General features: G+C 36.9%; 2 protein-coding genes across 10 annotated transcripts in view; both read left to right on the top strand.

Annotated features, from left to right (window-relative positions):
- The first annotated feature begins 1,635 nt into the window (after window positions 1-1,635).
- Window positions 1,636-25,088, top strand: part of LOC113664799 (protein kinase C delta type-like) — a 46,588-nt gene continuing 23,135 nt past the window's right edge. For 2 of the 4 annotated variants that reach the window (XM_089212786.1, XM_089212785.1), the window contains exons 1-8: window positions 1,701-2,032; window positions 3,333-3,398; window positions 4,276-4,332; window positions 4,849-4,914; window positions 5,957-6,013; window positions 6,317-6,382; window positions 6,787-6,843; window positions 8,489-8,554. In XM_089212786.1, the coding sequence (XP_089068912.1) occupies window positions 1,946-2,032; window positions 3,333-3,398; window positions 4,276-4,332; window positions 4,849-4,914; window positions 5,957-6,013; window positions 6,317-6,382; window positions 6,787-6,843; window positions 8,489-8,554 (522 nt within the window). In that variant the 5' untranslated portion in view covers window positions 1,701-1,945. The other 2 variants (XM_089212788.1, XM_089212787.1) reach the window with 2 other exon arrangements.
- On the top strand, window positions 19,463-25,007 carry LOC149042277 (protein kinase C delta type-like). 6 transcript variants are annotated; one of them, XM_089212798.1, is made up of 8 exons: window positions 19,463-19,529; window positions 19,791-19,853; window positions 20,386-20,515; window positions 20,963-21,043; window positions 21,453-21,560; window positions 22,164-22,301; window positions 22,409-22,468; window positions 23,321-23,852. In XM_089212798.1, the coding sequence occupies exons 3-8, from the start codon at window positions 20,504-20,506 to the stop codon at window positions 23,339-23,341; spliced, it is 420 nt and encodes a 139-aa protein (XP_089068924.1). In that variant the 5' UTR covers window positions 19,463-19,529; window positions 19,791-19,853; window positions 20,386-20,503; the 3' UTR covers window positions 23,342-23,852. The 6 variants fall into 6 exon arrangements, 3 of the variants coding, with proteins under 3 accessions (XP_089068924.1, XP_089068925.1, XP_089068923.1); XR_016188552.1 differs by lacking the exons at window positions 19,463-19,529; window positions 20,386-20,515 and adding exons at window positions 20,602-20,734; window positions 24,666-25,007 and having other exon boundaries at window positions 19,788-19,853; window positions 23,321-23,400; XR_016188550.1 differs by lacking the exons at window positions 19,463-19,529; window positions 20,386-20,515 and adding an exon at window positions 20,602-20,734 and having other exon boundaries at window positions 19,788-19,853; window positions 23,321-23,400; window positions 23,806-23,852.

The raw sequence follows: 25,088 nt of genomic DNA, 5'->3' as shown, positions 1-25,088 counted from the left end.
ACAGTACCAAAGCAAAAAGTAGTGATCAGCCCTTGCAGAAAGGCGATGAAAGTAATCAACAGTGAAAGTTAGAGAGAGTTTATTGTCATGATCTCATGCTTTGAAGATCAGGTAAAAATACCCTGAAGAGACTGGCTAGCATATGACGGGTGTCGGGGCAAGCGCGTTAGCTCGACCATTTAAACCAGAGTGGTTTCTGATTCTTATTTCCATTCATTGCGTGGAATAAAATAATAGAGAACTGCTGGCTTGGCCAGCTTTCGATAAATACAATCTTTCCAACTTTGTTCTCAGTCTTCTTTCTATCAGCTGAGGTAGAAGAGAGAGAGACAGGTCAGAAGTGGGAAGAATAGAAAGCATAGGAACGTCTTATCTGTTTTGGTGTAAAGAAAATTCAATTGAGGTGCCTTGATGTTGCTTGTGTACAATGTGGGCCAAATTCTATGTAATAGGAGGTCTTGGCTTTTTCTCCTTCTCCCGGCTTTGTAACCAACCCTTTTACCTCCTTCCTCTTTCTTTTCCTACTTTCCCCTTTATTTGGTTACAGTAAAAGTCTAATATGCGTTGAAATCTCTGTATGACCACTTCAAAGCAAGCAACGCCTCACAGACCTTTTTGCACTGGATACACCTCAGACACGAGTGCAACTTTGAAACTGTTGAATTATGCAATTCTTATTAATAGCCTGTTATTGGAGTATTTTGTATACGGTTGGGTAAACAGAGTAAGACAGAAGATCGACTGCCAGCATTTCACTTCCTTACACTAAATAAGACCATAAAGCGTTAATCTCGTACTCGTGATTATTCATCTCAAAGACTTTCGAGGCTCTTTTTCCGACCCCGCGTAACCTTTGTCGTGGAAACTTTCATACAAGTTAATTCTCTTTACTCGAATTGCGTTTCCTGACAAGTCAAAGCGAAAAATTATGTGGCCCGAAACACTGAAAGACTCTGGGACTTTTTTGTATTGTTGTTGTGATGAGAGGGCAGGGAGCTTCATAGTTTAGTCCCCTTCAGGTTTCGCTAGTTAAGGGTCGTTTAGGTACATTTCCCAACTACAGTGCTTTGTATCTCAAAAAAAAAATTACGATAAAACGGTTTCTTCACGGCCGTTGGCGTCTTCGCAGAACAGGAGTTAAAATCAAATGTTTTAAGGAATCATAAATCTTCTTTTTGAGATGAACCTATAAAACAATTAAATATTTATCGTTGAAACCGAGAATATTCTTTGTATTTCCAATGCCCTATCAACAAAATTGTACCAAAAGCCGGAATTTCACAAAAAGAAGGCATAGAATTTTGTAATCGATGAATATCGTGATCGGGAAAGAGGTAACTGTTGAGAATATTTGATCAAAAATTCCACTCAAAACTAGTTTTTTTATTTCTAGGAGTTCACCGGAATATTCCATGGTTATAAGTCAGTAGACACACATTTAACTAGGGAGGTTCTCGCGTTAATATTACTTTAAATGTAATTCTTCATGAATTTCTGTTTCTAGCGCGCGCTAAAAAGAAAAAGCTGCTATTATGACGCAATCTGATCATAAATCAGACTTGGGAAAATATTACAAAGGCCAAGATGGTTTTTGTAACGTCTTGGATAAGTTTTTTTACATTCGCATGTTTCAGGGACTATTTTTGGCAGAGGTCAGAAACTGAATGCAAAGAAAGGTAGGTCTTTAATCATTCAGTCCAATTTCGATAAAAGTTTTAAGTTTGTAAATAAACAACGGAAAACTTTTACAGACCGATTGTGCGGCTTGATTTATCAAACTATTAAATTGCTTCACTAGCTACCCGACATTAATGTGAACATTCAAGAGTTTAAGTTCAAAATATGTGTTTGAGGCAGGCTCAAGGTATTTAACATCTTAATGCACTAAATAAATAGAAAGAACAAGGCTTTATTTTTGCAAAACTTGTGTTGCGACCAAGTATTAATGGTAGTCGTCATTGTGACGCTAACATTTCTTTTTTTCAGTTTTGAAGAGGAAGCCCGCAAGAAAGATAGAGAACAGAAAAGACAGGTATTCTGATTTCTTTGTAATGCTGTGTCAACGTAGCAGATTGATTGTTATTATTATTTTTTTTTTTAAAGCTTCTGATGAGGAAGGATTACATGCTAACAACTGAACTGCGTAGAGCGGGCCCGGCATAATTAACTATGAAAATTGTCAAGAGAAGATAAAAATCACACCATGATGGGAAAAAAAAACAAATCGAATGGGAAAAAAAAAAAATCCAGCAAGTCTTTAGTTTACTTTTTTTTCAGTTGTCAAAGTTTCGACAACACCCATTATAAAAAGGAGAGGACATTTCTGAAAGTAGAACGCATAATAAATAACAAGTACATGATTCTGTTTCTCTCCTGACAAATTAGAGCTGCAATGTTAATTCAACGGGTTCGAAGCCTATATGGTTGACTTTAGAGCTCTAATATTTCAGACTCTTTGAAAATCTAATCAATCTTTGTCCAATATATCACAAATGAAAAAACTTTGAATGATAAAACCTTTGTTTTACTCACCCACCGAAGCGGCGCAGCAGTGTTTTTAAAAGCTGCTAACTTGTCAACTAGTGTCATATGCTTTAAACATTTTTAAATGGAATATCTTCCTTGAGGAAATTAAGATGTAGTTTACTTGTAACTTTCTAAATTTTACTTTGTAGAAAGTGGAAAGTAGCGGATTGATATAAAGGTAGCCATTAGGGGGGAATGATTTCCGTCTCTGTCTTTTCTTTGAGGGGCTATTTGAGAATATTTTCCATTTTTGAAATTCCATTACAGCATTGCAGCATGCAAAACAAAAATTTATATTCACAGAAACCTTTTAAACTAAACTGAGCAAGCAGCGTAACATATTGATTAATTGCTTCAGATTTCTCAATTTAATTTCTTCTAAGTGAAATAAAGCTGTCAGGGACTGTCTATTTGCTCGAGTTGTCACACATCTTGTTACACCCTCCGTCAGGCGGGTTTTTGAATCGGCTGTTTGGACGCACTCAAGTTACCGAAACGTTGTGAAAAGGTTGCCGTCATAAGGAGGTGGGCGTTGGGAGGTGGAAGTTACTCTTGAGAGAAAGACATTGTTGGAATGTGGCGTTTGATAAAAGTTAATCGTTGTTGAGAAAGTTCCCGTTGTAGGGAGAAGATCGTTTTCAAAACGTTGGGCGCAGCAGTTCCACAGAAAAAAATAGACCGTTGATATCAACATCAACAGAATATGAAGTTTTTAAGATGATGAAACTGGAAGTTTATGCGATGATCATGGATATTTTGGATGCTGATATTAACTATTAATATCAAAATGTTTGTCCTCTTTGCAGAATGAATGCGCCTCCATAATTCAACGGGCTTGGCGTCGACTAATATCAAAAAGACTTGAATTTCAGGTAATTTGATATAGTAATGACAGTATAATAACTGTTATACATGGTAAATTAAATCATTTTGTTTTATGGAGCGATTTTAGTTGTATAAAATGATGGGATTATTTTAAAATAAAACGGGAAGGGGGTTCCAAAGGTTAGCATGAAAACATTTATTTCAAGATGTTTACAATGAGTTCGCCTTAAAGGAAATCCAAATCGAGAGTGGAATATTTCACTCCATGTACACTGGGCTTCAACTTTCCAACTCTTCAAAGGTGCTTATGGTGACATCTCATTACAATCACAATGAAAATAAATAGATTAGAAAAAACAAAACAAAACAAACAAACAAACAAACGTGATGCTTGTGAAAAACATCCTAACCGAGACTGAACTAGCAATATGTCATTGTGAGGGGGTGGCTGTTGTAAAAAAGAGGCAGTTCATGGGAAGGTGTCCTGTGTACAGAGGTGAACCTTTGAGGAGGTGGTCATTTCTAGGAAGGCAGCCGGTGTACGGAGGTGACCGTTGTAGGTGGATGACTGCAGAAGAGACTTTTTGTAGACAGTAGACCTCTATTATGTAATTCAACATGGCATGACGACTTTAAGATGCTGATATTCTATGCTGACATTATCAAAATTGTTGTTTACTTTGCAGAATAAATGTGCCGTTTAGATTCAAAAGGCGTCACGTCTTATAAATCTTAAATGCAAGTTTCACTATTAAAACTTTCTCGGCGATTTTAGTCGTAGTCTGATCCAACAAGATGAGATTCTTTCTAAAAAGCATTATTTGTTCCCTTTCGACTCCATGGCCTTATCAGGGAAATGGATTCACAATTATCATCAGTATATAACTACTTATCAGTTTGTAATTACTGCTTTACTCCTGACAGAACAAGGCTGTCAAATTAATACAGAGAGCTTGGAGAAAGCATCGAAGAACGAGGAGGGTAATAATTTTTAGCCATAATATTCTGTATTTTTCATATTTTATCTGTAGTCCGTGCTCAACTTCTACATTTTTAATCCTCCACATAGACCAAAAAAATTGACTGTAAGGGGAGAGAATTTTTTTGTCTTTGAAAACACATCTTGTTGCCCCCCCATCAGTCGGGTTTTTGAATCGGCTGTTTGGACGCACTCAAGTTACCGAAACGTTGTGAAAAGGTTGCCGTCATAAGGAGGTGGGTGTGGTGAGGTGGTTGTTGTTCTTGAGACGAGGGCATTGTTGGAATGTGGCGTTTGTTGAAAGTTAATCGTTGTTGAGAAAGTTCCCGTTGTAAGGGGAGGACCATTTTCAAAACGTTGGCCGCAGCGGTTCTACAGAAAAAAAATAGACCTTTGATATCAACATGAACAGAATATGAAGTTTTTAAGATGATGACACTGGAAGTTTATGCGATGATCATGGATATTTTAGTTGCTCATATTAACTGTTGATATCATAATGTTTGTTCTCTTTGCAGAATAAATGCGCGTTCATAATTCAACGGGCTTGGCGTCGACTAAAGTTAAAAAGACTTGAACTTCAGGTAATTTGATATAGTAATAACAGTATAATCACAGTTATACATGGTAAATTCAATCATTTAATTTTATGGAGCGATTTCAGTTGTATAAAATGGTGGGATTATTTTAAAATAAAAAGGGAAGGGGGTTCCAAAAGTTAACATCAAAAATTTTCTTTCAAGTAGTTTACAATGAATTCGCTTTTTTAAAGGAAATCCAAATCGAGAGTGGGATATTTCACTCCATGTACTCTGGGCTTCAACTTTACAACTCTTCAAACGTGCTTATGGTGACACCTCATCACAATCACAATGAAAATAAATAGATAAGAAAAAACTAAACAAAACGAACAAACAGTGATGCTTGTGAAAAACATCGTAATCGAGACTAAACCAGCAAGGTACAGAAGTTAAATCATATTTCATAGCATCCCTTAATTAAGTATTGTAGACATTTCATCCACTCTTTAGTGATATAAAGCCGACAAGGTTCCCAGTTACAAATATTTTTCTAAATTGGGCCTTCACAAAAGAAGAGTGTCGTTGCAGTTGGGACACGCTTTAGATGCTGTGTCATTGTGAGGGGGTGGCTGTTGTAAGAAAGAGGCGGTTCATGGGAAGGTGTTCTGTGTAGAGAGGTGGCCCTTCTGAGGAGGTGGTCATCTCTAGGAAGGCAGCCAGTGTACGGAGGTGACCGTTGTAGGCGGATGACTGCCGAAACGACTTTTCGTAGAAAGTAGACCTCTATTATGTACTCCAACATGGCGTGACGACTTTAAGATGCTGATATTCTATGCTGACATTATGAAAATTGTTGTTTACTTTGCAGAATAAATGTGCCGTTTAGATTCAAAAGGCGTCACGTCTTTTAAATCTTAACTGCAAGTTTCATTATTTAACTTTCTCGGCGATTTTAGTTGCAATCCGATCCAACAAGATGAGATTCTTTCTAAAAAGCGTTATTTGTTCCCTTTCGACTCCATGGCCTTATCAGGGAAATGGATTCACAATTATCATCAGTATATAACTACTTATCAGTATATAATTACTGTTTTCCTCCTGACAGATTGAGGCCGTCAAATTAATACAGAGAGCTTGGAGAAAGCATCGAAGAACGAGGAGGGTAATAATTTTTAGCCATAACATTCTGTATTTCTCATCCTTTATCTGTAGTCCGTGTTCAACTTCTACATTTTTAATCCTCCACATAGACCAAAAATATTAACTGTAAGGGGAGAGAATTTTTTGTAAACACATCTTGTTACACCCCCCGTCAGTCGGGTTTTTGAATCGGCTATTTGGACGCACTCAAGTTGCCGAAATATGAAGTTTTTAAGATGATGACACTGGAAGTTTATGCGATGATCATGGATATTTTAGACGCTCATATTAACTGTTGATATCATAATGTTTGTTCTCTTTGCAGAATGAATGTGCGTCCATAATTCAACGGGCTTGGCGTCGACTAAAGTTAAGAAGACTTGAATTTCAGGTAGTTTGTTATAGTAATAACAGTATGATCACAGTCAAACTTTTTGTTTACTTTGCAGAATAAATGTGCCGTTACGATTCAAAAGGCGTCACGTCTTTTTCATCTTCATTGAACTTTTATACTGCAAATTTGCCGCCATAAATTGAAAAGATTAAAATAAGAAGAGCTCAAACTCAAGGTACTAGGAGATAGTAATAGCGGTTGGTACAGTGTTAGATGGCAAGTTTTATCATTTAACTTTCTCGGCGATTTTAGTTGTAGTCTGATCCAACAAGAGGAGATTCTTTCTAAAAGGCATTATTTGTTCCCTTTCGACTCCATGGCCTTACCAGGGAAATGGATTCACAATTATCATCAGCATATAATTACTTATCAGTATATAATTACTGCTTTTCTCCTAACAGAACAAGGCTGTCAAATTAATACAGAGAGCTTGGAGAAAGCATCGAAGAACGAGGAGGGTAATGATTTTTAGCCATAATTTTCTATATTTTTCATCCTTTATCTGTAGTCCGTGTTCAACTTCTACATTTTTAATCCTCCACATAGACCAAGAAAATTGACTGCAAGGGGAGAGAATTTTTTGCCTTTGAAAACACATCTTGTTACACCCCCCATCAGTCGGATTTTTGAGTCGGCTGTTTGGACGCACTCAAGTAATTTGATATAGTAATAACAGCATGATCACAGTTATACATGGTAAATTCAATCATTTAATTTTATGGAGCGATTTCAATTATATAAAATGGTGGGATTATTTTAAAATAAAAAGGGAAGGGGGTTCCAAAAGTTAACATCAAAAATTTTCTTTCAAGTAGTTTACAATGAATTCGCTTTTTTAAAGGAAATCCAAACCGAGAGTGAGATATTTCACTCCATGTATACTGGGCTTCAACTTTACAACTCTTCAAACGTGCTTATGGTGACATCTTATTAAAATCACAATGAAAATAAATAGATTAGAAAAAACTAAACAAGACAAACAAACAAACAAACAGTGATGCTTGCGAAAAATTTCCTAATCGAGACTGAACCAGCAAGGTACAGAAGTTAAATCACATTTCATAGCAGGGTTGGTCATCCCTTAATTAAGTATTGTAGAAATTTCATCAATTCTTTAGTGATGTAAAGCCGACAGAGTTCTCAGTAACAAATATTTTTCTAAATTGGGCCTTGACGAAAGAAGAGTCTCGTTGCAGTTGGGAGACGCTTAAGTTCCTATGTCATTGTAAGGGGGTGGCTGTTGTAAGAAAGAGGCGGTTCATGGGAAGGTGTTCTGTGTGGAGAGGTGGCCCTTCTCCAGGGTTGGTCATTTCTAGGAAGGTAGCCGGTGTACGGCTTAACTGCAAGTTTCATTATTTTTAAAACTTTCTCGGCGATTTTAATTGTACTCTGATCCAACAAAATGAGATTCTTTCTAAAAGGCATTATTTTTTACCTTTCGACTCCATAGTCTTATCAGGAAAATGGATTCACAATTATCATCAGTATATAATTACTTATCAGAATATAAATACGGCTTTTCTCTTGACAGAACAAGGCCGTCAAATTAATACAGAAGGCTTGGAGAAAGCATCGAAGAACGAGGAAGGTAATAATTTTTAGCCATAATATTCTGTATTTTTCATATTTTATCTGTGGTCCGTGTTCAACTTCTGCATTTTTAATCCTCCACATAGACCAAAAAGATTGACTCCAAGGGAAGAGAATTTTGTTGTCTTTGAAAACACATCTTGTTACACCCCCGTCAGTCGGGTTTTTGAATCAGCTGTCTGAACGCATTCAAGTTACCGAAACGTTGTGAAAAGGTTGCCGTCATAAGGGGGTGGGCGTTGTGAGGTGGATGTTGCTCTTGAGACGAGGGCATTGTTGGAATATGGCGTTTGTTAAAAGTTAATCGTTGTTGAGAAAGTTCCCGTTGTAAGGAGAAGACCATTTTCAAAACGTTGGCCGCAGCGGTTCTACAGAAAAAAATAGACCTTTGATATCTACATAAACAGAATATGAAGTCTTAAGATGATGAAACTGGAAATTTGATGCGATAATCATGGATATTTTAGATGCTCATATTAACTGTTGATATCATAATGTTTGTTCTCTTTGCAGAATGAATGTGCGTCCATAATACAACGGGCTTGGCGTCGACTAAAATTAAAAAGACTTGAATTTCAGGTAATTTGATATAGTAATAACAGTATGATCACAGTTATACATGGTAAATTCAATCATTTAATTTTATGGAGTGATTTCAGTTATATAAAATGGTGGGATTATTTTAAAATAAAAAGGGAAGGGGGTTCCAAAAGTTAACATCAAAAATTTTCTTTCATGTGGTTTACAATAAATTCGCTTTTTTAAAGGAAATCCAAATCGAGAGTGAGATATTTCACTCCATGTACACTGGGCTTCAACTTTACAACTCTTCAAACGTGCTTATGGTGACATCATCTCATTACAATTACAATGAAAATAAATAGATTAGAAAAAACAAAACAAAACAAACTAACAAACAAGCAATTAGTGATGCTTGTGAAAAACATCCTAACCGTGACTGAACCAGCAAGGAACAGAAGTTAAATCATTTTTCATAGCGTCCCTTAATAAGGTATTGCAAAAATTTCACCCACTCTTTAGTGATATAAAGCTGACAGGGTTCTCAGCAACAAATATTTTACTAAACTGGCCCTTGACGAAAGATGAGTCTCGTTGCAGTTGGGGCGCGCTTTAGTTGCTGTGTCATTGTGAGGGGTTGGCTGTTGTAAGAAAGAGGCGGTTCATGGGTAGGTGTCCTGTGTAGAGAGGTGGCCTTTCTGAGGAGGTGGTCATTTTTAACTCGTGAATTGCGCGCATGCGCAAGAGCGAGTTATAGATACGATGTGGGGAATAGCATTCGCTCGCTCGCTCGCTCGCTCGCTCGATTGGTCGATTCCTGTAAACTTTTTTTAGATTTTAGGCTTTTGAGTGCATTTTATAGTTTTTGGCGAGCAATAAACAGACGAAATGGCGACCTTTGTTGCTAAGAATAGTGGTGGGGTGAAAAAGAAGCCAATGATAATCTTAAAAGAGTTTTTTTTTTCGTTTTAGTTTCAACAAGCGGCGCCAGCGACTGGCAGGCATGCAAGGATTCACACTGAAATACCAGAACAACCTTCGTTTTTCATAAAATTGTAATTTACAGTCCTTGAACTTGAAAACAATCCGAAGATTCATTGAAAATATCACTTACTGCGAAGCGCTCGGAGTTTACAGATGTTCAAAAGCTTTTTCTGTTATGGCGTGAGATTGAGGACAAAATTGATCATTACGTTTCGTCGCGTGTGTTTTTCCTGTGAGAAGCAACAAAAGATGCCGGCGACTGACGAAATAACAAGTTAACACGAAAATCAGATAACACCTAAACAAACAATTTTAGCTACCGATTTTCAGTGAATTTTTAAAGAACAATTTTCTTTTAAGTTTCAAGACAATTTGAAGATTCAACATACAAACAACGTACTAAAATGCGAAAGTTACACACCACAAAATTGATAAATAGGCTTGAAATGAAATTCTATCTTGTTATTGATCATACGTTGCCTAGCACGTGACCTAAATCTACCCAGGCGGAGATCCAAAATGACGGTGGCAGGCTTGGCTTAGTTATATCACTCAAAACTCGTTCCCGTTTGTCTCATTTGATAAAGAGGGAATCGTTAATGTTTTCATTAAGACAGTATTGCCTTGATTTTCTAATATTTACAACGAAAGACAGTAAATTTCACTTTTCACCCACATTTACTTCCAACCTTTTCTTTTGAACCAGAAACAAAAATGATAGACGTTTAAAACACATGACATCATCCACCTTGTCAAATGTAATGGCATGATCATTTCAATTGTAATGCCTTCTTATCCCAACGTTACTTTGTTTCTCTGCTACATTAGCGAACACTGAACTACTGCTCGTACTCTAGATATGACAATCAACCACAAAATTCCCTAAACCAGATAACATTAAACATAATCTAAAAAATCATGTGTCAATTCACGAGTTTGCTCACAGAGCACTTTGATTAGGAAGGCAGCCGGTGTACGGAGGTGACCGTTGTAGGCGGATGACTGCAGAAGAGACTTTTCGTAGAAAGTAGACCTCTATTATGTACTTCAACATGGCGTGACGACTTTAAGACGCTGATATTTTATGCTGACATTATCAAAATTGTTATTTACTTTGCAGAATAAATGTGCCGTTAAGATTCAAAAGGCGTCACGTCTTTTAAATCTTAAGAGCGCATTTTTTTTATCACCGCGTGGGAGGTGGCACATGATCGGAAAAATCACTATCCTCATATTTCGCTCAGAGATACCTTAGGGTAAGTCTATAAACGTGGTATAATTTTTTTGTTCAGAGCTGTTTTTATTTTCTAGAAAATCACCAAACACTGTATCGAGCCCCAACCGCCATAAAATGGCCGAAATGAAGTCGACGAGTAGGGCAACAAAACCTTTATTCCTCAAAAGCGCAAAAGAAAGCAAGTCTTTCTGAATTTTACCTATTTGTATACGAGGTATTAAAAAATGATTTGAATCTAATAACGGGCTTGTTGACATAACTATGAATTATTGGCGAATATTTGAAAATTGCCAAAATTTGATTGATTAAAAATTACATTTTGGAGCAGTTTTTCAATAAAAATTTTTCCTACCTGGTATAACTCGGAATCACTTGAGATGAGCATTTTTACAAAGTGGAAAGAATGTTCTTTCCATGGATATAAAAATTAATTTGGGGCTCTTAATTACTGCGAAGAAGTAGCCCGGTCTATTTCGTGCAAATCGCAATGCCGCCATGAAAACAACCGCAGATAATCCAATTAGGCTTTTTATTATCGAAGCCATAATTCCAACAAAATCTTATCGCTTTGACCTATACTAGATTGTAAACTGGATTTCTTAAGCTCACCTGGCGAAAAACACCTTTCTAAGATTGGTTCCTTGCCTCAATCTTGTTATAAAGAGACTTGACAACAGCTTCGATAGTACAGCACTACAGGCGGTGTATACCAAATTACAATGAAAACATCTCACGAAGGTTCCTGCCGGAAACGTCGCATTGCTGGACAGTTAAAACCATATTTCAGCTTGGAACACTTACATTTTACAAGTCTTCCTTTCACAATAAGAACGGAAGTTTGTTTTTTATAGAACGAGCCAGAGCATCCTGACAGATGAAGTGAATCATTGACGTTCGTTTTTTGCGATGGTGTCACGCAATAACATGTCACTCGAAAGGAGGCTCGGTTACCAATACGCTCTTATTTTCTTTCCTTCTTATCCCCTATTTTTTTATTTCCGGGAAAAAGTTTTAAATCCAGAATTTAAAATTACCGTTGTTTGCATTTTTTAAGCGCGATACCACACACGGACATTCCTAAGGTATTCTTCAATGCAGCGACACTTAGATTGTGGTAAACACGAGCGAGCTCTAGAGCGCGAGACCTTAACAGACAGAGCTGTTAAGGTGTATGGAGAGAAACTGGAGGGAGAGACCCCTTCAGTACCAGAGGTTATTGCAAACAGTAGACCTGACATCATACCAGATTCGTGCAGAAAGTACCAATGGGCTGGGCACTAAGGGCTGGTGCTCCACGAAAGAGATTTACTTCCAGCCAGAAGGCCTATCTTACTGTCAAATTTAAACTGGGGGAACAATCAGGACAGAAAGCAGACCCGTGCGATGGTAAGCGCCAAAGATGCGAGTGGTAACCGCCTGTTTACAAGCGACGATTTCCTTACAGCAAATCAAATAGCTGCCTTCTTTTCCCGACTGGCTGCGAAAAAGACCCTCCAGGATGACGAGGAACAGTCTGATGACGACTTGGAGGCCGCTGCAAGTGAAGCAAGAATCCAAGAGCTGTCGAATGCGGCTTTAAAGGAACTGGCGCTTAGACGCCCTATCACATATAATGCGTACAATCTTTGTGAAATGGCAGCAAAGTCCAAGTTAAAGAGCTTTTCCATTTCATTGCTGAAGGATATTTGCTTATTTTTTAGCATTGATATCAGCGATATCTCCGTTCATCGTAAGCAGCCTTACGTGAGCAAGATCGAAGCCCTTTGTTTTAGCTGTACCTGTCAGCAGTGACGAACTACATGTAGCTTGAATATTGGTTTCATTGACCAGGAAAACACCTAAAGTATATGACACTGTATTCTTTTCCTTCCTTTCTATCTTTCTTTCTTTCTTTCTTTCTTTCTTTTTTTGCTTTATAAAACCCATTCAGTTAGCTGGTAGATTTCTTGAATCTCCGAGGGTACGCCGCCTCTGTCTTGTCGAGAATTCGGGATCTCAAAGAATGGCCGATTAATTGTTTGATTAAGGGACGGGAAACAACTTTTTCCGAGTTCGAGTTGAGAAAACTGTCAAGTTTCTAGCGATGGCCATTATGATCGTAGCAATCAAGGTACAAAATCGAAAGGTTTAAATTGATGAGCACGCTATCGTAAGGAAAATTTAAAAAAACAACAACAACAACAAAAACAAAAAACAGAGATTGTGTAAGTCCAAAGCTTTAAAAAATGTAATTGTAATGACCTACAGTCAGGCGATATCAAATAACACGTACTGTCTCGCGGCCTGATACAAGCGGCCGACTTTGTGACTCGAAGATTTACGTTTTTAGTGAAGTTTAACTTTCAAAGTGCTTAGATAAAGCACGAAATTGTTAGTCTGTTGTTCTGTTTACATAGTCGGTAGAATTTTTCCAGTGTCATTAGAAAAGAACGCCTCACCGTGGAACCTGTCTGCCTGCCACTGAAGGTCATGGTAGACCATATCGATCCACTAGGGACACGTAGGTGATGTATATAATCACGGAGCACTAGACAATTAACTTCCGGTTGTTTTAGTTAACTGGGAAGTTCGTCATTTGAGAGGTTACGTATGACGTTTGTTTTTCCCGCGAACGTCAAAAATTCAATTTCTGTCGTCTGTCTTTAGGCGTGTGTACACGGAATTAAGTAGGTTTGTGTTTGTCGTGAATGTGTTATTTTATTTTATTTTATTTTATTTTTTGTGCAGGATTTTTTTTAAGAATTCCATAAATAGGTAACCAAATGAAAGGCAAGCTTGCGTTTGCCGTTTGCCGTTAAACGTCATACTTAAAGTGCCTATTGATAAATATAATCTTTGCAAGCGCGAAGTCGTGGATCTACAGCGTTTTTTAAGTGAATTCGCGCAGGTTTTTGTTTAAAACATAACACTGACTAAGAAATAAATATTAGTTGGCCCTGCACTCGGTACAGCGATGTCTGCAGACGAATGCCTGTCTGGGTGTCCTGTGCACGTTTAGCTTGATTGCGTGACAAAAATGAGTGATGACACACGACTTCGTTGGTGAACATCGTTGTGCAATTTGGGGAGCCAAACGTTTCTTAACTGAAACTGTAAGCAATGAAAGCATCTTGGTTTATCGTGCAAAAAAGATTTTTGTATATACTGGAGTTGTATGGAAGCAGAAATAAGTCAAGAGGTGCGATGGTCTGCGATGATTTATGAACAGCTTCGAGTATTGTAAATGGTCAAGCCGGACGTTGTAAATACTTTTCAAGTGAACATGGCGATTTGAAACAAAAATAATGGAAACATCATTCCTTAATCACTGGTTTCAGAAGGTAAGGGTAACATATTGAGTTTCTGATAAAGCACAGCTCAAAGCGGTCAGATTTTGCAGAAATTATGGCTTCGATAATAAAAGAATAATTGGATTATCTGCGGTTGTTTACACGGCGGCGTTGCGATTTGCACGAAATAGATCGGGCTATTTCTTCGCAGTAATTTAGAGCCCCAAATTAATTTTTATATCCTTGAAAAGAACATCGTTTCCAATTTTCAGAAATGCTCATCTCAAGTGATTCCGAGTTATACCGAGTAGGAAAAATTTTTATTGAAAAACTGCTCCAAAATGAAATTTTTAATCAATCAAATTTTGGCGATTTTCAAATATTCGCCAATAATTCATAGTTATATCAATAATCCCGTTATTAGGTTCAAATCATTTGTTAATACCTCGTATACAAATAGATAATATTCGGAAAGATTTGCTTTCTTTTGCGCTTTTGAAGAATACCGTTTTTGTTGCCCTACTCGTCGGCTTCATTTCGGCCACTGTTATGGCGGTTGGGGCTCGATACAGTGTTTGGTGATTTTCTAGAAAATAAAAACAGTTCTGAACAAAAAAATTATACCACGTTTATAGACTTACCCTAAGGTATCTTTGAGCGAAGTATGAAGGTAGGGCTTTTTCTAGGCATGTGCCACATTTTTTTGATTTCACGCGGTCTCCAGAAAAATTCTCTCTTAACTGCAAGTTTCATTATTTTTAAAACTTTCTCGGCGATTTTAGCTGTAATCCGATCCAACAAGATTAGATTCTTTCTAAAAGACATTATTTGTTCCCTTTCGACTCCATGGCCTTATCAGGGAAATGGATTCACAATTATCATCAGTATATAATTACTTATCAGTATATAAATAATGCTTTCCTCCTGACAGATTGAAGCCGTCAAATTAATTCAGAAAGCTTGGAGAAAGCATCGAAGAACGAGGAGGGTAATAATTTTTAGCCATAGTATTCTGTATTTTTCATATTTTATCTGTAGTCCGTGTTCAACTTCTACATTTTTAATCACAAAGACACAAAAAATTGACTGTAAGGGGAGAGAATTTTTTGTCTTTGAAAAAATTACATATATGTTATTTGCCGGCTGGGAGGTCCGTATGGTGAAAAACTGTGACCGAGGTCTTGAAAATACTGCCCGAGGCCGTAGGCCGAGGGAAGCATTTTCAAGACCGAGGTCACAGTTTTTCACCATACGGACCGACCCTTAGCCGGTAAATAACATATTTATTGTTTTTAAACTTGACGAAATTCTTTCCGAAAGAACCCGAATGATTTATGGACGTAAATACGGCAAGATCTTCCTTAAACTGAACAATTTTTGAGTGGGTAAATGGTAGTTAAAATAGAGGTGATGCAAATTTAAGAGAGATGTCTCAGCGAAACATTTTCATTTCCGTAACGATAAAGGTGATTTAAAAGGCTTCCAAACAAACTTTGAAACATTATTTTTACAAGTATCTGTCACAATCTGACACCTGTCAATTAGAGAGCGCGCAAGAAAAAAAAAGCGTAGGAACATTTGAAAACCAACAGAACTAGTTTGGCAAGGACTGTCACGACAATGTTTTCTTTAAAATCAGTTAATGATCTAACGGAAAGTATTTTTCACTCTCATCGACCATTCATTCATGAACGAAGATTTACCTCTGTTCATTAAGTAAACGGCGAGGAAAGTAATTGAAAGTAAATTCAATTTTTTTTATTTTGAAGTTGTGAGAGTTTGCTCGTTTGTTTGCTGTAATGGCGTGTTTAACTCTGATCTTTCCTTCACAAAAACTAAATTCGAACGGCACACTTCAACGAGACACAAGGGAATGTAATGCGGCCTTTTCTCAAAAAATTCCTTCAATTTCTGTTGTGCAATTTAAGGTACAAATGTCCAAATTGAACGGAATTGTAAAGACTCATCAGGAGCGTATATTTGTTGTAGAACTTAAATTAAAACTTCGCTCGCTCTTTCACTATGAACAAATTGCTCGAGAAAATTCAGATATTAAATGAATGAAAGTTCCATCGTTCAGTTTAACTGTAACCAAATACCTCACGTTTCAACTTTTTGGGTACTTTTTGTGAACGATTAAAATTAATTGCAGACGGTTTTTAGGCCGCTTGTCAACCAACGTAATGACACTATTGTTTATACAAATTCATTCTGAAACCAATATTTTTCTGTCAACCAAAGTGATTTGATAGAGAGAAAAGAGAGGATTCATAAGTTATTTATCGGCTTGAGGTAGTGACCGACGTGTTTGCTTAAAAGTACTGCCCAGCCGGAAAACGAGGCATATTTATGAAAAATGACAACGAAAGTTGGGATGTACTCGGCGACTCACGAAAGAATTACCGTGGCCCGTGGGCAGAGATAGGAAAATACTGACCGGGTAAAGAACCAATCAGATTACAAGATTCGTTACCGTGCCCTCTAAAAAAACAATAATAGTGCTTATTTATTCCAGATTGGACAAGAAAAAAAATAAATGATTTTATTACTAAAAAATGACAAACGTGAATTGAGATCATCCTGGATTATCTACACAATTAAACTTTATCATTATATAAGTACTGCTTTTCTCCTAACAGATCAAAGCAACCAAATTAACACAGCAAGCTTGGAGAGACTACCAAACTGGACGAAGGGTAATAATTTTTAGCCTCAGTGATCTAAAGTTTACTTATTTAATCTGTAGTCCGTTTTCAACTTTTACATTTTTAAACATCCCAAAGACCAAAAAATATTGACCGTAAAGGGAGTGAATTTTTTGTCTTTAAAAAAATTACAAGTGCTTATTTATTCCAGATTGAAGAAGAAAAAAATGATTGATTTTGTTACTAATAAATAACAAACGTGAAAAAAACAATACAGTATTGAGATCATACTGGTTTATCTACACAATTAAACTTTATCAGTATATAATTACTTCTTTTCTCCTGACAGCTCAAAGCAACCAAACTAATACCGAAAGCTTGGAGAGAGTACAGAACTAGACGAAGGGTAATAATTTTTAGCCTTAGTGAATTTTACTTATTTCATCGTAGTCCGTGTTCAACTTCTGCATTTTTAAACATCCCAAAGACCAAAAAAAATTGACCGCAAGGGGGGTGAATTTTTTGTCTTTGGAAAAATAACGAGTGCTCGTTTATTCCAAATTGAACAAGCAATCATTTGATTACTTATAAATCAAAAGCGTGAAAAAATGTAATTTATGACGTTTGAGTGACATGGGAACGTGCCATCAGAAATTAATATTCTGATGGCACGTTGAAGAGGTTCGCGTGGCATCATGGAAGTTTGGGATTATTTAAGCGTTTCATGGGAAAATGAAGTCATTGTTGGTCGGTCAGTATTATGTTTGACCACTTTCTTTTTTTTTTCCTTTTGTATTAATATACTTTTCTTTTTCAAAGCCCTGTAAACTATTACGACATTCATTAACTTTTCTTTCTGATTAGCGGCGTAACCAGGTTAGTTTACCCTTTCCTCGGGGTATTGTGCTGCTGTTTGTCGTATCTGGCGTGGCACAGGTTCTTTTTGTAGAACCCTTGGTTTTCAGTGTACAAATGTTAAGACAATTTTAGGATGCTTATAATAAAAGACTGGCTGACTCATCCTAAATATACTTTTCACATTAATTGAATAACTAGTCTGAGTGAAGTCAGAATATAGTAATTCAGACAACTTTTCATAATAATGGTTATGCAAAGCAAGTGACTATATTATACAATGCTACAATTAGTTTTAAATTCAATATTTCAAACTTCAATCTTCTCCTCCCCCCTTAATTTCTTATTTCGTAATCACGTGCGGCTCACGTGTGATATAATCTAACGAGATTTGAAGTTGGCATTGCCAGCTGACGCGGACACTTCCGTGTACTCTTCATTTTTGTCTCATTTTCTCAGACTATATAAAATAATTAAGCACCTTTCTAGCCATCTGATTGGCTGTGTTTCTGTAACATTTGATAAATTTATCAGTATTAAAGGCTAAGGGTTTAGCCATGAATGCAGAGCGTTCCCATGCAAAACTTAAGCCACCCGTATCACCATTCCTTGCAATGCACTAATGAAATCAATTAATTTTTTCCGTTTTGCTCTGTACAAAGATCCGTAGAAAAAGAAAAAGTCAGGAGATGTCCGACTATCCTACCAAAATGCGAAGAGTGGAAGATTTGTACAACGTTGATTTCCAGGGCCTATTTGAAGTTAAGAAACTTGGGGAAGGAGGCTTTGGCGAGGTAGGAGATTCTGCTATATAAATAATATAAATATAAATATATATAATATATATATATATATATATATATATATATATATATATACATACATATATATATATATTGTGGGAGGAAGAAGACAAATAAACTAAAAGTTCATCCTTACAGGCCTGTTTCGTGGTTGCCCACCCATCAGGGGATTTAGGAAAATTAGATACTTAAATTAGAGATAGTTATGACTTGTTTAGTCTCAAGGATTGATTATTTTCAAATTTGATCCATGGTTCAGTCTATCTTCAATTCTTATTCATTTCTTGGGGAAAGAGGGCTGCTGCAATGCGGAGTCGTTCGGCGTTTAGAAGACTGGGGAAAACCAAAACTAAAGGTTGCGTCAATTAATGTCACTACAAATTGCTCAAAGTACTGTTAAGCAGATTCTTTAATGCTTGGCTATTCTATTCCTACTTCAGGTAGCGCAATTTTATTGCCGAAAAACCCATGGATATTACGCAGTAAAAACCTTTAAGGAGAATGAAGCAAACAAATCGATGGTGTTGAAAGAAACATTCATCCTCCTCCACTTGGCCGGGAGTTCCAGGGTTACCCAGTTATGCCGGGCGTTTACCATCAAAGTATGTACCAAAGAAACGGCTTTTGAATACATACAGAGAGGTTGGCTACAGGAGCAGATAAAACACGTCCATATTTAGGAATCTTTTACTGGCGTGGCCATGGAACTTTGCACATCGTAGCAGTGGAGTGATCATGCCTTCAGGAGGCAACAATAAGCGTGCTGAGGAATTCATTGTTTTAAACTGAACGCAAGTTAAGCCTGCCACTATCTCCGTCAGTTTTTTTACTAACGAATAGTTAGTTATTGTTTACGAGCCAATCTTGGGGTCCAAAGGATTTGGGGGGGGTCTACTTGATTTTAAGGGGGAAGGGAGGAGGGATTAGTCGTCGTTAACAGAGCATAAGGGAGGAGCTTGAGGAAGTTGATTGTCAATGAAATTCCAATGAGGAAGAGTCGGAAAGCCTTAGGGAGGAATTAAATGAATTTTAATGAACGATTCATTGAGTAATTAACGCCAGTTTGTTGAAAAAGAAACAAAGCATTAATCAACTCAGCCGTGATGCTGATGTTAATAAACTAAACAGAATGTTTTTCTTTCAGCTCACAAAAACAGCCTTAGCGCTTTAGTATTTGCCCGGTGGGGACTTTGCTGGAGTTCTGCGAGCCCAGGGAGGAAAACTGAGTGAGGGACGCGCCAGGTACGATTTAAATGAAAAGAAGTTTCAACGCCTTGTGAAGGAAAACAGCTGAGCATCCCGGAAGTGTTTAAAATTGTTATCCTAATCGTCACTCATGCTCATTAAATCTTTACCAACATGTAGGCTTTTTCTATGCCGCTGTCAACGCATTCAGTTTTAAGTTTGCAGACTTGCAGTTGCTTATTTTCTTCTGACTAAGGCCCAGGTTACAACTTAGAAAGTCTATTAAAAGTATTCATACGACAACGTCTGGTATTTCAGGTTTTACGCCGTCGATATCGGCCTGGGATTGAAATATTTGAATTCGAAAAAAGTCATCCACAGGTATGTTTGTGGCATAACGTACTCTGGAATGTCTCATTCTGAAGAAAGATTTGTTTTTTCCCCGGTGTTTTGGAACAATGACAACAACAACAACGATAACAATAACACTGACGACAAGAATAACAGGAACTAGAGAGATTATGGGAATGATAAAGAGAAATGTTTGAAAAATAACGCAGCCAGTATACACCCATTTCTTTCCGATTGCAACAAGGCTACAAAAAAATTTTCTCGTTCATTCCGGCTTAATTCCAATGTCGACTAACTTACCTTCCCTGTCTAACCAGCTTTCTTGATGCAAATTGGCTGAAACATAATGCACCACTAGCGGTCGAGAAAAAGAAAAAAAAACTTGTTTTTTGAAATCGAGGAGCCACAATTGACATGAGCGGTATGGGATTGGAATCGAGAAAGAACGGGTAGAAGATTTTCCTTTGTAACAGAAAAATTGATGCAAATCTGGTTTGCCCTGATGTAAAGTAATGTACACTAAAAATGAGTGAAAGAAGTTTTTGCCAACTTATTTCATCAGAGATCTAAAACCGGAAAATATTCTGGTAACCTCAAATGGCCACCTGAAGCTGTCAGACTTCGGTCTGAGCGAATTTGTCGGCTTTGCAGTCACTGGAGTATGTGGAACTTATCCATATATGGCGCCTGAGGTATAAGGCTTGTAGCAGATTACCCTGAAAAGTCTTTGTTCAAATCGCTACTGTTTTTTTTCACTAATTATTTATCTTCTCTATAGGTTTTTAAGAAAGTTCTTCTTTCTTCTCCTCCTTCTCTGAGGGTAAAATGTATTCCTATAATCTTCCGCTATGGTCAATCTTAAATCAAGGCATTGTCAAACGAGACCCAACAATTTTCTCGACAATAAAGGGGTGGGTAACCTCTCTGCTTGTCACGAGAATCTGAAAAATTACGATAAAAAACATTTTTTATGCGTCTCCGCCCTCAGTTTCGGACAACAAATAAAGTAGAAGGACCCCCCTACTACACGATCCTGACCGCGCCCTTGTTAATACACTGATGTTTCAACCAAGCTCACGCAGTTGAATTTGTTAATACACTTTTTGCAATGCCAATAAACTCCACTTAATCTGTTACAGATGATCATGGGAGAGTCTTATACTTACTCTGTGGACTGGTGGTCCTTTGGCGTGACTTTATTCCTGATGCTGACCGGCAAGGTTTGTACAAATAATATTGCAACAACTCACACATTGCAAATATGTTTACATTTGTACACAATAACTCGCCCTTCGGAAGGACACAAATGCTTATGAATCAAACTTTTGACAATGAAGTAATCATTAATTGTCATTACCTTTCGTCCCGTGGGAATAGGACACCCGCCTATGGCAAACGTGGCAAGGGGAGACTCCACCCGAAAAGGGGATCTGTTTTAGTCTTCAGATATCCTAAAGGTCACAGAACAAATTACATCAAAGGGACAATCAAAGAGTTTGGAAATATTTTACCACCGAGAGATTTGGAAGACAATTAAACTTCCACTCTGATATAAATCATCAGCCCATTTCAATAGTTTAGAAAGACGTTGAGTGATAAATTAAATATTTTCATTTTTCTGCTTATCAGCTACCATTTTATGGTAAAGACAAGAGACAACTTTTCGAAAACATCGTATACACAACGCCTGATATCCCCAATTGGCTTGGGAAAGAGACCAGAGATTGCCTTTTCAAGGTCAGCCAACGAAATCCAAAGTTATGCGATTGAAGTAAATAACTTTCTTCTGAGACAAGAGAGGATGTCCTCTTTTGTTTTAAATGATACCGATTTTCTCAAAACTATCATACATAACCTCTGACAATTGATCTCCTTCTGCCCCACTGCAAAATTAAGTTTGATTAAAAACATTGGCATTTAACATGCACACGTGGCGCGAGGAATCATAGAATTGCTTCGGTAAATTTGACACAAAAATCACCAAGATTCCGGTTCAAGAGGAAATACAAGAAATTTACAGATCAATATTTTCAAATTTTTCAAGCTGTAACTGACACCCTGAGGTGTGTACTCAACAAAATTTAAAATAAAGGCTATGAACGAACCAAAATTAACTGAAATCAAAATAAAAAATTAGATCATTGAGGTTTGCGGATCACAAACTTTTGCGATGAATTAAAAGGACCCAATGTAATTTGCACAACAAGTTTAAACAACTCTTTTTAAAGTATTTCTAAATTAATATTTTTGGCAAACACTGTAGAGGAAATAGTGCACTTCATTTTTTAAGTCAGGTATTTCAATTTTAACGAAACAAATCTATTATTTCTGTATAAGCAGCTTCTCCAAAAATGCCCGGATGTGAGGCTTGGCGTTGACAATTTTCAATACCATCCGTTCTTCAGCTGTCTTCAGTCTTCAGAACCTCTCGCAATTGCATGTGGTCCATCCGCGGTAAATACGACAACAGAGAATGAGGTATGATGATATAAGTGTCAATAGATCCAAAGTCAGTCCATTTGACTGTAAGGGTTTCATGGCAGACAGTGCTTCTTGAAAATTGCATCTTCTCTACTTCTTTGTAGATTAACTACATCTCTGGATTTTCATCTTTACTGTCAGACGATGCAAATATCATCATTGCGGTAAGTGTAAAATTATCTTATTAAAAGATAAAACAAAAATATATTCAAAGCCGGGCCCCTTTTTTTTACCTCTTTGGAAACGATAATTAGCCATAATAATTGTTTCTCTGCTCAACTTGACTCAACTTGACGCCAAAAGTGTTACAAAAAAAACTTTTCGACAAAGCTTCAAAAGAAAAATAGATAAGGTAATAAGCACCAATGAAAATATCAAACGAAAACAAATGAGAACCAAAAGTAAAGTGATAAATTTTACGGGTCAGAAGCGCGGAAAAACAACGATGATCAAGTCACATGCAATAACTTTAAGTATTTAATTTGATTGGTTGAGAAAGTAGGGCAAGTTTCCTTGGCAACAAACCTTGTGCAACTTTGAACTGCCGATCACCACTTTGAAGTAGAAGTGGTAAATATCCAGTTTAAAGTGGCTATTGCCAATTTAAAGTCGCGATCGCCAGTTCCAAAAAATGTGTCTATAGCAAAGCTCTAGATAAGTATTGTATTGTTCGGTTGCGAAAGTGGCCACCTACTCTTTTCCCTGGCTTACACGCTCTGCCTACCGACGAACACCTAAAAACAAAAAAACTAACAATGACAAGTCTACATTTCACCATAAGACAATATGCAACAAATACAAACGAACCGAAACAAACATACGCCACGTTCTACAGAAATACCATACAACATGCGTACCAAAGTTCACAAAGAACTACAACGTTCGAGCTGTGGTTGGAATATTTGCCTTTAAGTTATTTTATACACTCATAGTTCATCAACCCATCCAATAACTCATTTGTTTATCTCGTTATTAAATCAATACATTTTCGAATTTGTCTTTTTATCATGTTCTAGGATGACGCTCTTTCAAATTAATTACCACTGAGTTTGGGGGTTTTTCAAACCTATGTCAAAAAAGATGTGAACTTATCAATGTAAGTGAAAAGCAATTTTATTGAAACAAATGCATCTTCACTGGTTCTGTATGGATGCAAAAATAGTCTTATATTGTACATAAACCGACCTGTTTTCCAATGAGTAGCTCAAGTGTTTCACCTCTCACACCCTAACTGAGTCAGTTTGTATATTTTCCACATCGTTCTCTGTAAGTTTCCTATTGCACTGGCAAGGAAAGTTTTTAATGAAAATCAACTGACTGAGTGCAGTTTGTTGTGAAATCACACGCGTGATTTCAAAATTGAACGAGCGACGACTGATGAAGGAGTGAAATACGAATGAAATAATAATAATGTTCGTAACAAAAACTGCATTGATTATTGAAAGCTAACCGTAGCTTTAGCTTGTGGTAACTCATAGAAAGTTTTTTTTCTTCTTTTCAGATGTTCAACTGAACTTAATAAAAGATACTTTCGATCGAACTTATCAATATGTGTGTCTTGTTTGTTTGTCACACCAATAACTATCCATTACGTGAGATTCTCCTTCTCCAATCAAAACTTATGGCAAATAACAACTCCCTTGAGAAACTTTAAAAACAGGAAGCCTTGGAACGTAGAGTAAAATCAAGTTGCTGCTAATAACAGGGACTTCTTCTTATCCAGCGTGTGTCAAGCTGCCGATCAGTTGAGACAAGCAAATAGTGGGCAGGCGAAATTGGCGAAAGCATAACAACATTTTTCCATGAAAACAGCTACGCGTCTTGCTTGAGGTGCTTGAGAACGAGTTGTGTGCCATGAATCAGCGGTTATTGCGCGTAATGGCTAACGTAAAATTAGACTTCTCTTCGTTCAAGCGTTTTCTTGCGAGAATTCATAGACTAGAAAATAAATATTTGTCTCTGCGACAATAGTTTGAAAATAAGATGGCTACTTGCCACCGACCCCGCGACGTACACTGTGGTCCAACAAGAAGAAACGACGAACTTAAATTCCACGAAAATCGAAAGCTTGTATTTATCCCCATGCAATTATTTTGCGCTCACGAAAGTGGATTTCAGAGACTTTCAAACCCCTTTCGCAGACTCACTTGGGTAGGTGGGTCTGAGGGTTGATTTAAGTAAACGAGGATAAACTTGTTAGTATTAATTTCGGACAAGTTTACCTTCTCACTCGAATGAACCCTAACTAATACAGGCTCGTAGCAAATCAACCCAAAAAAATGTTGGGACCTTAAACACTGAAATATTTGTTGTTGTTGTTGTTGTTGTGATGGACAATTTTTACTGTTTGGTCTATTTCAGGTTCCGCTGGTTAAAGCTACCTTCAACTACAGTGCTTAGTATCTCCAAGCTTTGCTTAAATTTCTATGGAAATCTTGATACATTTATATGGCTACAATAGCTTTATATAAACCTTAAGGCAAAAACCGATTCAGAAAAAAAACAATTGTAAAATTATTTTGGGAAAACGTTTTAAAGGTGTATCAACTTGAACGTAAATGTAACACCTAAAAACTTGTTTACAGATAACAACCTCATTCATGTTAGATAAAAAATGTGATAATGATTTCAAGACATCACTGATTAAAAAAAATTACTTTTAAGCTACTTCAAACAATTCATTAAAGATCAAAACAATACAAAGTCTTTTTTCTTCGGCTTGTCCAAAATCCTAATAGCTCATAAGAGTATTTAAGACAAATAGAGAATCAACTTATTCAACTA

This window comes from Pocillopora damicornis, chromosome 7, assembly GCF_964200805.1.
Source record: "Pocillopora damicornis chromosome 7, jaPocDami1.2, whole genome shotgun sequence".
NCBI classification, from domain to species: Eukaryota; Metazoa; Cnidaria; class Anthozoa; order Scleractinia; family Pocilloporidae; genus Pocillopora; species Pocillopora damicornis.
This window is presented reverse-complemented; position numbering and strand designations above follow the sequence as displayed.

What these genes read in the sequence shown, in the direction of transcription:
- LOC149042277 (XM_089212797.1), top strand. Translation starts at nt 20,672, where the DNA reads ATGGTCAATCTTAAATCAAGGCATTGTCAAACGAGACCCAACAATTTT. An exon ending in CCAGAGATTGCCTTTTCAAG is followed by an intron (nt 21,561 to 22,163) that starts GTCAGCCAACGA and finishes CTGTATAAGCAG; the next exon opens with CTTCTCCAAAAATGCCCGGA. An exon ending in ATACGACAACAGAGAATGAG is followed by an intron (nt 22,302 to 22,408) that starts GTATGATGATAT and finishes ACTTCTTTGTAG; the next exon opens with ATTAACTACATCTCTGGATT.